Source organism: Passer domesticus, chromosome 3 (genome assembly GCF_036417665.1).
Source record: "Passer domesticus isolate bPasDom1 chromosome 3, bPasDom1.hap1, whole genome shotgun sequence".
Classification (NCBI taxonomy): domain Eukaryota; kingdom Metazoa; phylum Chordata; class Aves; order Passeriformes; family Passeridae; genus Passer; species Passer domesticus.
Window position 1 is genome coordinate 49,873,823 of NC_087476.1, and position 13,763 is coordinate 49,887,585.

General features: G+C 38.0%; 1 protein-coding gene across 3 annotated transcripts in view; it reads right to left on the reverse strand.

Moving 5' to 3' along the window:
* Positions 1-987: 987 nt before the first annotated feature.
* MCM9 (minichromosome maintenance 9 homologous recombination repair factor) overlaps positions 988-13,763 on the reverse strand; it is a 51,935-nt gene continuing 39,159 nt past the window's right edge. The window contains exons 11-13 of one of the 3 annotated variants that reach the window (XR_010358632.1): positions 9,227-9,372; positions 4,632-7,125; positions 988-3,567 (exon numbers count right to left, since the gene is read on the reverse strand). Coding sequence is in view for 1 of the 3 variants with exons in the window: in XM_064413009.1 (XP_064269079.1) it covers positions 5,619-7,125; positions 9,227-9,372 (1,653 nt within the window). In the remaining 2 variants the exon portion in view is untranslated. Of the gene's footprint in view, positions 7,126-9,226; positions 9,373-13,763 lie in introns of all 3 variants that reach the window. The other 2 variants (XR_010358633.1, XM_064413009.1) reach the window with 2 other exon arrangements.

A 13,763-nucleotide genomic window follows, 5' to 3' on the forward strand; every position in this document is an offset into this window, starting at 1 on the left:
ATTTCATGTGCACCCATTTAAAAACCAGCCAAACAACAGAGAGAACCCAGACATCAGGAACAGGCCTTGTCCAAGGTATTGCCCAGGTTTCACTGTCTTCATTACCTTTAAAGAGAGCTTGGGGTCCTTATATATAAAAGGCAAAATTTCATTACATCCAAGTATTTTATGAATGGTGCCTGAAAACCAAAGATTGTACAACTTTTCTTCCTGTTTTCTTGTAGCTAAAACTCACTGGTTTCACAGTTAAGCTGCCATAAATTCCAACCAACCTGAGCTCTGCACATCAACTGTATCCTACAAAAGAAATGTTAACAGTGGAGGTATACAGCTCTCAATAAGGCTGATAAAATACTAATGAGACAGCAATAATGTAATTACAGGAATGGCTGATTAAATCAAGATAACACTTAAAAATAAGGTAATTTCAAATCTAATGACTATATTAGATTATATCATAATTTCAGTGACACTGAGAGGTGACTAGAGATGGAATGTTAACTTTCAACTTTTTAACAATTCCATTTACATTTCTTTAATTGCTAATATAGAAGAAAAAACCTTTCTATTTTCTCTGTGTTCATTAAGAGAGCATAGAATATTTTCAATTCCAGTTTTCTTCAAGAAAAGCATTCTTTCAAAAGATTAGAAAGGTACTTAGTTCTGAATATTGACATCTGCATAATGGACCCATAAGTACATGCTGCTGAGCTGAATCTTGTGAAGGTTATTAGAAAATTATCCCACTGTGGTCACTGGAAATATTCCTTCTGATTCTGGCAAAAACTGGAATAACCCACTAGTGACTAAAGTTTTCAATCTTCCCAACATTTTATGCTGTATTTAAAATAATTTCGAGATTCTTACAATTATTTGGGTCTTTGTTGTTTATTTAAACTAGGAAAAGATCTTTCAGTGATGCTGTTAATCACTAGCTATAGAGTATAGCAGAGATGTCAGACATAAATATTTAGAAACTAGAAGCCAGACACTGTAAAAAGTATTTTTATCAAAAAAGTTAATTTGCCATAGGGAAATTCCAGGAAAAGTTTAGAGAAATTTATTCTAACTCTGACTACAAAAGTTTCTGAGGTCAATCTGTGATCCAAAAGAACCTCTTAAAAATCATGGCTGTAAAGCACACAGATGTTTATATTCAAAGACATTTTCACATCTCCACATTGCCATGAAAGTGGGAATGGAGTAAAGCTGCTGTCCTGGTAGTGTTGAATGGGAATGAAGGTGGTGAAACAAGTAGAGCTGTGCTTCCAGACCACTGAGATGGACTAGAAGCAGAGCTGCAGGTGCAGCTGCTCAAGTTGCTGACTGCCTCTCTCCTGTTGAAGCCACAGAAGTGTTCCTTTTCTTCCTTGTGATGTTTTGTTCTACAGATGAACAGTGGGTTGTGGTGAGTAGGTGCCTTGATTGGAGAAAGAAAACCCTTCCAGAGAAAGACAAGTAACATTTCTGGAAAAATGTGGTGCACTCACCTAGGATCTGGCAATGAAGATAAGCAACATAAGGATGCTGCTGAACACAGAAGATGATTACATCAGAGAACTTGCAGCTCCCACTGTTCTTCACCACTGCTTTCAGTTGCCAGGGAGAATGGAATAATGCTGACAGCAGTAACAGGATGATTTAGAACATGGTACCTGCTATTCAGAAGGTGCCAACACCTTGTGAGTGATCATGGTCATGCAGGTATTGCTTGTACAAGCTTTTCTGTTGGGGACTGTGATGACACATACTTTCCTTGACTTTTTACATGTGGTAACTCTCTCATGACTATTGAGTTCAAGTTAGGAAATGTTACTGATTGCAAAGTCACTGCTCCAAAGGACATCTCTTTGTAAACAGCACTGCAACAATACAGTATAATAACATCTGCATTTTTAAACAATATGGCCTTGTTATGCATGTATTTTTGTGTATGTAGTTCTCCAGTAATACATACAGAAATATTACGTGCACAACTGTATTTGCATGAATTGGCTCAGAATGTCAAACTTGACAAAAAACACATTTTCACTCTTTTCTAAAATAGCTGTGCTCCTTATTAAGTAAAGGACAATGTTATTCCTTGGAACTATTAATATTCTTCTTTCTAACAGGAAGAAAAGTATTGATAAGCAAAGGCACACTAGATACCTAAGGGAGATGACATAATTATTATTTATTATTAATGAAGCTATTGCCTCATTCACATGAAATACAGAGCACTTAATACTCTATCTACCTCATCTTCCCATCAATAAATACATTCTCTCTAGAATGGGATATTATATATCCTCACTTGGGACATCTGTTCACATGGAATCTACTAATCAGAACTTTCAGTTCAGTTTGACTTTGCCTTGTCTTTGGCTTTAGCTCACTTGGTTTTGTAATCCTGGTGCACATCATATTATGATATTTAACTCATTAACTAATGTATCCAGCAAGAATCACAGCATTCAGACCACTTAAGAAAAACACGAACAACAATCAAACTCAGCCATGTAGGGTTTTTTTCTGCTTGCCAGCTATTTAGAATGAAAAGCAGCATATGAAGGGGAATAAGACTGGCTTGGGGTCAGCACAAGAACATATTAACAGAGGAGCTCAGCCACACGGCACACACTCCCTTCTCAGTTCAACTTCTGCCAGATTTTTTTGTGGCATGTTTAAAATTTTCATACTGCTGGAAAGAACTGAAGGCTGTTTTTGCAAGATGTTTACATGGCAAGTGATTCCTATTCTGGGTTGTTTTGCAAGCTTAAGAACTAGATATCTGCTCCAGAAGTCCCTTAAATAGGATGGGCAGTACCTCCCAGGGGAGCTTTGGAGGGAGCTGCACTGACATTGCATGACCAGGCGTATATATTCTCCTTCCATGACACAGCCTAATAAAATACTAGTGTATTCGATAATAATTGATTTGATGGACCATAGACTCAGAGAGGCAAGTGATAAAACAGATAATGGCTCAGTGTGTGGCCAGGAAGACAGGCTGGCAGGAAGTGACTCATCTGCCCCTTGACTGCACAAAGCACTCAAAAAGAAAATTCATCTGTAGGTTAGCCCAGCAGACTGTCACTGCCATAGTGCTTTAAATTCACCAATCATTGGGCTATTGTAGCACTCAAAAAACATTAAAACTTGTGATTATTTGTGGGGGAAGTTGATTTATAAAGGGAAAGGAAAGAAGTTAGCAACGTTCCCTGCCAAAGCACTGAGAGATGGGTTCTGTAGCAATGGCAACAGTGAGGGTGAGAGTAAATCAGCAGCAGGTATCATTTTCTTGTTACTGTGAGCTCCTCATTTATCTTGGAAGCTCCAAATTCATGCTATGAATCAGAAGCAGCACCACAACAGTAGTATTTCAAGTGGTCTGGTAAAGAACAATCTCAGCAGTATCTGCTTTTCCAAATGTATTCTTTGGTTACTTACCCCTCACACTTGGGTGAGTAGGACCTTTTTGCAGACAGTTTGGAAAGGCAACAGTACTTTTCCTCCAGCAGTATAGAAAAGATGGGCCTTTCTGCAAGCTCAGTGGAATGTCCCTGTGCCTCCTTTTCTTTGCTTCTAAATGGGAAATCTCAAAAACCTCTGCTCAGTAAAGAATCATTGTTCCATTTCATAAAGTAGTACGCTGACTATTTCTAATCAGGGGAGTCTGAAAAGTTTCTTTTTTACTGGTATACTATCCAGCATATTATCCCACAAAAACTAATCACCAGTAAGACACTACCAAAAATAACAAATTCACTCTACCTAAATTCTACAGTCTATGTTTGGATTTAGATGCCTAAAACACAGATAGTGACCCAACCATGCTCTTTCCAGAAAGTCTGGAACGTCTCCAGGGCATTATCAAACTTGCGCTCAAACATATTATTTTGAGGGTTGGAAGCTTGGCTAGTAAAGACAGTAGCTATGTTCTAGCTTTGCACTGGCCAGCCAGTAACACCCATCGAACCCAAAAACTAGGAAGGAGGATTTCTGACTGTAAAAGAGACCACCATGCAGGCAGCTGATGCAAAAAAATTCAAGTAGAAAGACCATCACAAATGCTCATGGGCCCAGAATTCTTGACCCTTCTTTCAGTGCAGACACAGCACCCCGTAGGATACGTCTGATTTCCATGGGCAGTAGGTCATGGGTGCATGTCAGCCTCACCCTGGCACAGGTGTGAGGAGGAACATGATAGGGTGGCTCTGTGCTTTGGGAGGGAGGTGGATGAATTCCACTTGTTTTGGTAGATGGCACGTTTCCAGTGGAAGAACTACACAATCAGTCTGGATAGCAATGTTTCTGTCACTTTGCTGAACCCTGAACAGTAAGCCAACACCATCCTTAGTGTTCTCACAATTTCACTGTACCACTCTGGTGTACTTGGGCCTCACACTGCCTCAATTCTCTGAAATTCTGCAGTGTTTTAACTCACTTGGTTTCAAAGGAGCTACTTCTAAGCATATCAAGAGAGAATCAGATCTTTCTGCTAGCAAGTCTCCCAAGGGATTTACTGTGCAGTAAGCAACCACTCTATTCTCTGTTTACCTTGCAGGTTATAATAATAATACACTGTGGAGAATTCAAACACAGAAGAAACATACCAGGCAAGTCACTAGAAGAAAATTAAGGCTTACCTTTCTCTGTAAACATGTCATACATTAGTAGATTAACTTCCCATTAGACAAATGTAGGACCCAAGATGCAGCATGCTACAGAAGACAAACTACATGTCACATGCAGTAAAACTCTAATAATAATTAAAATATCCAAGTAAACATTATCTGACTCAGAACCCAGCTACACTAGGGAAGCTCTTCACTGTGCTGCTAGGTTTGAAGTGTAGTTTATCTGCCAGGGCTTAATGCCTGCATTAAAGTTACCCTGGTTACTGACAACTCCTATTCAATCACCTGAAATTCATTGGTCTCTGCAGTGGGGAACTGTGTGTTTATTACAGAGTCAGGTTTTGATAAAACAACCCAGAATACAGACACAGATATCTGAACCAGTGTATTTAAAACCGAATGTAAAAAACAGAAACAAAAAGCTCTCAATCTGTGTTTTCAACATCAGCTGTGTGACAAATCAAAGATGAAGCAAAGTTGTCATGATATTCAAAATACAGAAACATTTACCATAGCATGATGATAGATCACAATAGTAACTATGCTAAGACAAATTGCACATACAGATAAACAAAACATAATGACACAGCTTGAGTGCCATCATTTTTCTAAAGTGGCACCACTTGGAAGGACAAGCTGAATAATATGTAGTTCTGAGTGTCACATGAAATAAAGGATAAAGTCAATTAAGAGTGCTCTTCTGCAAGATCATTCACTCTGGACACACGAACATAGCTATACCAGTCTTTAGGGTTCATCAGTTCAATCAAAACAGTGAACTGAGATAAATAGTCTTGGGAAGAGTTTAGAAAACTAAAATCCAAATCAGGCCTGCAGCACTAGCAGTTCTTGCTTATGTAAAGTATATAGCCCTTAAAGAAAGATGTTCACAGGTCCAGGATGATTCTATGAAATGTTTTGAAAACTATGGATACAAGCGATAGAAGGTGAAAATTCAGAAGAACTGCACGTTAAATAATTGGGAGGATAGAAATTTTACATGCTTGGATTTTTCCTAACCTCTTTGTCCCAATCAAAATCTAATGTAGCATCATCCAGCTCTGCTATGGAGAAGAGAGATTTTTTTGTCACCACGCTGGCTGTACTAGAATTTCCAAATGCAAAACTCTTCCTTTTGCTAGGATTGCTCACGTGCACCTGCAGCAATGGGCTGTGGCTTTCCTTGCTGGTGTCATTCTTAATGGCAGGTGAGGTTTCTGATTTTGCCTCAGGACGTGACACAAAGGAGAATGTGGACAGCTTAGCTAATATGCTGGAGTGCACCTTCCCTGCGCTTGAACCACCCAGTTTTTCCTCTGCCTCCCTTTTCTTCTCAGTGGGTGGAGGTGACACATGATCAAAACTGACATCAGAGCGTATTGCTGCACTTTCTCTGATCTCTTTCCCTAAGGCCCCACTCTTCTGCTCTTCTTCCCTTTTATTATCAATTGATCCTTTTTCCAAACTACATTTTCCTAAGTGAGTCACTGTCATCTTGCTTTTCTCAGGTGGGCAGCATTCTTCTGGAAGCTGCTTTCCCTGGAGCTGCTCTCCTGGCTTAAAAATAGTTTCACTTGGAAAATGAGAAAATTCTTCATTTGTCTTCTCTGGAGAATGACCAAGCTTTGTCCTTGGTCTGAAAGAAAATTTAGCTAGTTTAGCAGCTGGGAGACTTTCACTTTCTTGCTCATGGGAACTCACTACCTTTGTTTCCTTCACTACTTGATCTTTACTTCTTTTTCTTATGGAAACTGCTGTACTTTTTGCTGCTACTGATACGCTGTTCTCTTCTCCTAGCACAGAATCTGCATCACTTGAGAGATCTGGCAGACCAGAGGCAGGTAATTCTGAAGGAAGGGCCTTTGCCTTGGGGTCCTGTGTACTTGTAAAGAATCCATATGACTTCTCCCTGTGCAACCTCTTCCAGCTTCTAGAAGCATGCTGTCTAATAACTGAATCCTGCACACTAGCACTTGGTGCTGGGTCTGCAATATTATCGTTTGAAGAACAGTTGTGTTCTTCAGTCCTTTTCCTCCTTAACTTGGAAACTTTGTCCTTTTGTTTCAGAGGAGCATGCAGATCCACAGCTGCTGGTGACTCCCTTATTCCATTTTGCTTCCTTGGTATTGAAGCCGAGCTTTCTTCAGAACCTGAAGTTTCTGAAGCCAAATTATTTGGAGATATTTTGGGCACATGAGACTTCCTCTGAGAATTTTCTTCAGCATCAATGCTGCTCTCTTCCATGCTGTCAAACCATGCCAGGCTGCTTGTATTTTTGTTATTACCATGTGCTGGGTTGCACAAGGGTTCTAGATGAATATTCTCTTCACAGCTGCCTTCAAGCAAAGGTGTCTGTGGCCCAGAGTTATCCCCTTCTTGATTTGAAGGTTCTGACTGAGACCTTGGCTTTGACTGACCAAATGCATCCTCATTTGAGCACCTTGTGGTAGGATTGGAATTTGTTTCTTCAGGCTGCTGCTGGCATGAATTTTGCATTTGCAATCTACACATTGGAAAAAAAACACAATAGTAAATAAATTTTCTTCCTTTTTCTTTCTTCATTGCATTAGTGATACATAATATGCATGACTGGTGGAAAGCTACAAATAATGTAGGTCACAAAAGTATATTATTAAGTTTCATATACAGCTCTGAAAGCTGGTGTTGCAGTCTGTGATCTTTCAGCACCTTTGACAGTAAGTGGCAGAATTTAGTGTCCCCAATAGAAGGCAGGCAGATGGAAAGAGAAAGCAACCACCTAAACTGCATTTCCTTGGGAAACCAAACAGAAAAAAATAAACATGAAACAAACAGCTTTGCACTACTTACAATCATTGCTAGAATCCCTTACAGGTTTTACACATTCTGTAAGTCTACCTTCTAGAACAGGAACCTAATTAAATCTTATCCTGAGACAGGTAAAGTCTCACATGAGTTACTGGAATGGAAAACGTGGGTATTACTTGGAACAGTGGTTGTTTTTGGATTTCTCTCACAATCACTGTATACTCAACATGTCAAAAACGTGATAGAATGAAAGCATCTCAAATCACTTATAAATCTTAATTATCACTGTCTTTGGCTATTAGTATCATCAGGGCCCTCCAAAACTACAGAGGTGCTTGAGTGAGAGTTCTCTCCAATCTCAGAATAGCTGATGTTCTGTCTATTGTACCTAAACACATATTTTCCAAGGCAGACAGCAATCTGGTTTTTGCTAAACAGCTTCTCTGCTCTGGGAGAGATACAACACTATACAGACATGCGTAGACACGTTTAGAATAATTACTGTAATTGTTTACTAACATGTATATTCTTAAATTTTTTAATGGAAGGTGGCAGAAATTATATGACTCATCAGGAAGGGATGAGATATATGATACATGCTTGTTTTATTGAAGTACAGTTTAGGGGGAATGCGTGGAACAAGTCTTGCAATACAAAATGGGTTGTTTTAAAGAGGACATGCATTTAGCATTCCCTAGGCTGCCTAAGAGAGGGAAGAAGGAATCAGCTTAATTTGCAGCAAAGGCCATTTGGTGGGATATTGGGAAAACCTTTATGGGCATTTGGTGGAGCAATCATGGAAGAGGCTACAGAATGGCAACAGAAAATCCTCATCATTAGAAGGCTTCAGAGCAGACAATGTGAGCTCCTGCCAGGAAGGTCAAATGCAGCCTTGATCCTCTCTTTGTATTTGATCTCCCATCCCATCCTGCATTTCTATGACCCCTATCAATTACCTCTGTTTTAAAACTAGCTTTTCTCAGTCTGTTGAAGATATCTCACTTTCATCTGTTTCTGTTGACACATCATTACTATAAGTTACAAAATAAGTTTCAAAAATATTCAAAGGAAAAGTGAATTTTCCCAGTTTCCATTAATTTCAACAAAATTAACATTTTATCTTCCTTTAACAGTAAGAAAAAACAAGTTTCTTTAAAGCCTAATCTCAATTCAGGAAGAAAGTGTGGGGAGTTTTTTTGGGGGTTTTTTTGTAGTTTTATTTCCTTCCAATTCTAGGGTTTTTCTCTCAGGTTAAAAGTTAAAAGTTTTCATTAAAAGTTTCCGTTTAATAACAACAAATATGTTTCCCAAAGGTTATTGCAGTGAGCTGAAAACTAGAGATGCAACAGTGAAAATTCCAGCATGTAAAAAAGAAAAATCACCCAAAAGAACAGAACTTTGATTCAGGCTTACATTTTCTATTGACAGAAAGAGAAGGATCCTGACAAGCCCAATGACAAGCCACCCAAAAGGTGGCTTAAAAAATCATGAAGCAGATCTGTTGTATTTTACCAAACAAGTAGCAAAAAGTTATACAAAATTATTTGCTCAGCTACAGAATCTAGTATTTTGACTCTAAGAAGCACTTTTGAAACTTATCTGAGTATAATATTAAGATATGAGTTGGGAACTCATTAAAGTATTTGTAAATTCTATAACTCAGAGGCAAAAGTGATCTTGCGATGATCTCTGAGTGCGACTTTAAAACAATCTCCCTGATTATCCATGTCCTCTAAAGAAGGAGTCCTGTGTAGATATTATTGTGAAACAAATTCTGTTTCCCTTCTGAATTAGTTTGTTACTTTGTGTATTACAACCTGTCAAGTCTTTGTAGCTCTTTGTGCAGAAGATCTTTCAGCTCCAGCCGCTCCAATATGATTTCACACTGTGTTCGGTATTGCTCCATTGGATTTTCTGGAAATGAAGTGTGTAAGGCATTGATGCCTCCAAGAAGTGCACCCCCCTATGGCACCAAGGAGATAAAAAAATAAAAATAGGAAACTACCTTAATTATTAAGCACCAAATTTAAACAACAGAGACATGTTATCTGAAATTCTCCCTTAGATATTTTAAAGCTTAAGGTAGCAAATATTTACTAACTGTATCTACACAAATAATTCTATTAGATCTGCTCACATGGCCAAAGTTGCTCATAAACATAAAGCAATTACATGATCAAGCCTGCAGTTAACTCATACTTGTTTATTTTTATTAAAATATGGAATGGGATGTCCACCTAAAGCTTGAGAACATCATGACAGAAAATTAAAAGTAAGATTGAAGATTATTTTCCAAATATGTTGTAAAGATTGTGGTCATGTGAGGAATTTTTTTAACTGAAAAACTTCTCAAAGACTGCTAGAAGTTTTCATTAGCTTTGCCTAATTTCTTATAGGAAAAGACCTGGATATTAAGTCTTATCAACACAGGGTAAATCACTGGGCAGAAATATTTCTGAACAGCATTTTAAGAATAACTTACTGCTTGTGAGTAATTCCAGTGAATTCTAAGTGATTTTAATGTGGGACAATTTTTGCAGTACCTTGTAAAAATGAAGTTCGTTTTTACTGGGAACAGGGCATCTGCACAGTGATTTGTTCCACAACAAATAATCTAGAATCATCCGTAGTTAATTGTTCTTTGGAAAAAACCACCTCACACCACAAACCCTCTATTTTGCCACAGATTAGTTAACACTGACCATTCCTATCTAATGTAGAAAGCTCAGTACAACTAATGAACAAGATGTGTATCAAGTGCCACGCGCACAACAGCAAAAGTCAATGAAGTCTCTAGATCCAGAAATTGCTACCTATGGCATCACATGGATTACATGTCTTCAACTGTGGTAATTTCCAGTTCTTCCATTTTGCAATGTTAAAATATTACATTTAAAAATTACACTGAAAACCATCACTCTGTGGCTAATTAAAGCTCTCTAAAACTACAACATGCTAAAATTAAGGCTGTCCATGCAACCTTTAATGCACCCCACTGAAGTTACCACTTGGGGGGCTTTTTCAGCCATCACTTCAGAAACATGATACATTTGTTCCACATAGAAGCACCAGTCTCTTGGCATGGAAAAGGCTCCAGCAGAAACCCTCTCCTGTATTTGCTTCAGGAAGGTTCATAGGGAATGAGGCAGGGACTCAGGCTCTCAGTTAGAACAATAAAAAGCACACAAGGAGGACCAGATTCCACCTCTGATGCTATGCTCCAGTTCTTGTGATTCAGAAAGAGCCAGTCAAGAAAAGAAAGAAAATAAATCTCTAAGTGAGATCCTGATGTGGTATGTGCACAGAAGGAAATTGTGGACAACAGGAAACGTGCTCAAACACTCAAAGTGCCACGACTCTGAAACTGGGACCCCAGCCATCTCTTGGGGGTATGATCTAGTGGACAATTTCTTCTGGACTGCACATAACTCAGCTCCAGATCAGAGGAGTAAGTACCATCTCATCACTTTGCAAGGACTGTGTTAAGATGGGTGAATCGGTATTTCTGAAATATTCAAGGCCACTGGAGATGACTTCCGAAGAAAAATACGTTAAGAATTTGAGAATATTACCTTTACAACAGCAGATAATAAACAAAATTGAGCAAAATGCTGACAAAAGATAATTGCTTTCAGACTGAGTACTGTCAACATGTGACCTAAGGACCCAGAGGAAAAAAAAGAGGACTACGTGGTTGTATGTCCTGAGATACACAGCCATGGACTACAATAATGTCTTGCCCTCACTGACATTTCAGTCCTTTGCTTGGCCATCACAAGGAGCTTCTTTTAAATACTGTGTGTGCATGTGAAATTCTAAGTGAATTTAAGACATCTGTGAAGTTTAATTCCTGTGCTGCCGCTCATGTCTTTGAGATACCTGCCCTTCTGAGATTCTGAGATATCATTTTGAGTAGAGGAAGGAAACCATACGACAAAACCACTGCAAATTGAGGGCGGAGATCTTAAACAGAGAAAGTATTACAGGAAAAGTTAGTGGAAAGGAAAGTGTAAAATGCCTGGGGATGGAAAGACAAATTATAAAAAGGAGTAAAAGGAGAGGGATTGGAAAGAGAATAAACCAAGGATGGAAACATGACCAAGAGAAGGAGGAAGATGATGCTAGCAAGAGAAAAGTATGCAAAGAAAAGATCAAGCCAGGGGTGGGGATTGTTAGAACATGCTCACAAAGTAGGAAAGAGAAATATAAAGGTGAATTAGACAGCCAAACAAAACAAAAACTCCAATGAAGTTGGTTGATGATGAAAATGTGGTAGTCTTCCTTCCCGAGAGAGCTCACAAGAAATACCCAGTCAGAGAAGAACTGTGAACTTCAATTTTATACTGGCAAGAACATGACTTATTGTAGAAGTTGCAAAGACCGTGTCAAAGAGGGAGCTTACTGAGCTAAAAGGTGGCAGCCAGTCCTTCCAGAATGATACTGGCATTTCCTCATTTACAACTTCATTCTAGAGACTGACAATTAATCAGCAAACACAGGATATATCTGTACAAAATGTTGTGGGTTTTTGTTGTTTTTTTTCTAGAGAAGGAATCTGTTTCTGAAAATAAACTTTTGCATGCTACTTCTATCTTTTTTCAATAAAACAAATAAACCACTTACTTCAAAAATAAACTACTTGAGTGATTATTCATACTTATCAGGAGGAAAGTAAAATCTGACCTTAGATAGCAAATCTCAAATTTGCATGTTCCTAGCAAAAATGAACGTTTGCCTACTTGCTCATACAAAGCTAAGAGTGGAGCAAAGATGATAAGCATACCAAGTACCCCCAGGTAATCTTCTGCAGTCATAATTCAGGCAAATTTCTCACTGACTCTTATTAGACAAAAACTTGTTACACAATGTAGTGGGTTGACCCTGGCCAGGTGAACCTGCAGCCCTTGAGTGCACAACAGTATAAAAATGAAATGGTGACCCACAGTTAAAACAATTCTTTTACATTTAGTTGTGCTGATCAGGTAGAGAGACACACAGGGGATACATTTATTATTATTATTATTATTATTATACGCATAGGTTTCACTTTTTGATCTGTTAGCAAAAAAAATTCAAAAATTTAAAAAAATCAGTATTTCAGAGTTCTTATATTCAAAACCATATTAATTTGAAACCACTGTCCCATCAATTTTCCATCTAGTTAATTATAGGTTTAATTACAGCTAATGAAGACTAATGTGGTATCTTCTGCTATCTTCTGCAGTTTCAACAGCTTCATATTTTAACTTTGATGCAGTGCTGTCATTGAAGAGCTGAGTTCTTCAAAACAGTGCAAGATGAAGTGCAGCAGACAGTGAAATAATTTTCCTACTTAATAAGGTCAGGCCCTGTAGTAATTTTGAGATAAACTCCATTTGCAACGTTGTGCAGTAGATTATCTGTGGCACAAACTGCAATTAGTCTCTCAACCCTCACTGAAAGGACAAGGGAGACCACAAGTGCCTACCTGCCTTATGTGACTTTGTGCATCTATCCTGAAGAGCTTGGCTTCCAAAATGGAGTGTATCTATTTTCACAAAGGTCTTTCAGGCCTATTGAACTAATAGGTGCTCTGTAAAACTGTTTCAATTTGAAAATATTCAAATCAACCTACACAGGAACATAGGAAATGCCATTTTGGATCAGACCAGTCAGCTGAGTGGCAGAGTACACCATCCATGACAGAGCCAAACCCAAACATTTCAGATGTGCGAAAAACCCCATGCATAAAACTTTGGATAATCTACTTATGGTGATTTTTTTCCTACTCCAAAGCCTGAAGATTTATTTATCTTAAAAATATTCTATCTGAAGTAATAGTGTCCATATAATTTTGCGTATTTCTATTAAAAAAACCCCTTCTTCAGATTCACGTTTCTTTTACTAATTCTAAATGTGCTGCTTTTACAACATCCTAATAATAATATTACAGTAAACTAAAATCTAACCCTTCACATTTTTTCAATGCCTTTTTGCATAGAAATATTACAAGTGATAATTGGAATGCATGATTTCTAGATCAACCAAAGTTTTGGAATTTTAAGATTTCTAATAATAAAATTTGTCTTCTAAATATTCCGAGTTTTACTATTACTACCAACATAGTTTAAAATTATTTAATGACAAAATAAATTGTAGGTCTAGGAAAACTGTTTAAACTTGCTCTAAATAATTATTTGGTTCTCTCATACCTAATTAAAGAGTGACTATACAACATCATGGAAGAAAAACCTCTCAGAGGCTATCCAACACAGTGATATACACACAATTTCTGCCTCAAAATGTCTTTAAAATGTAGACTACCAAAGCCAACAGTATGCCAAAACTTTACTTAGACTGCATAGTGTAGAAAAA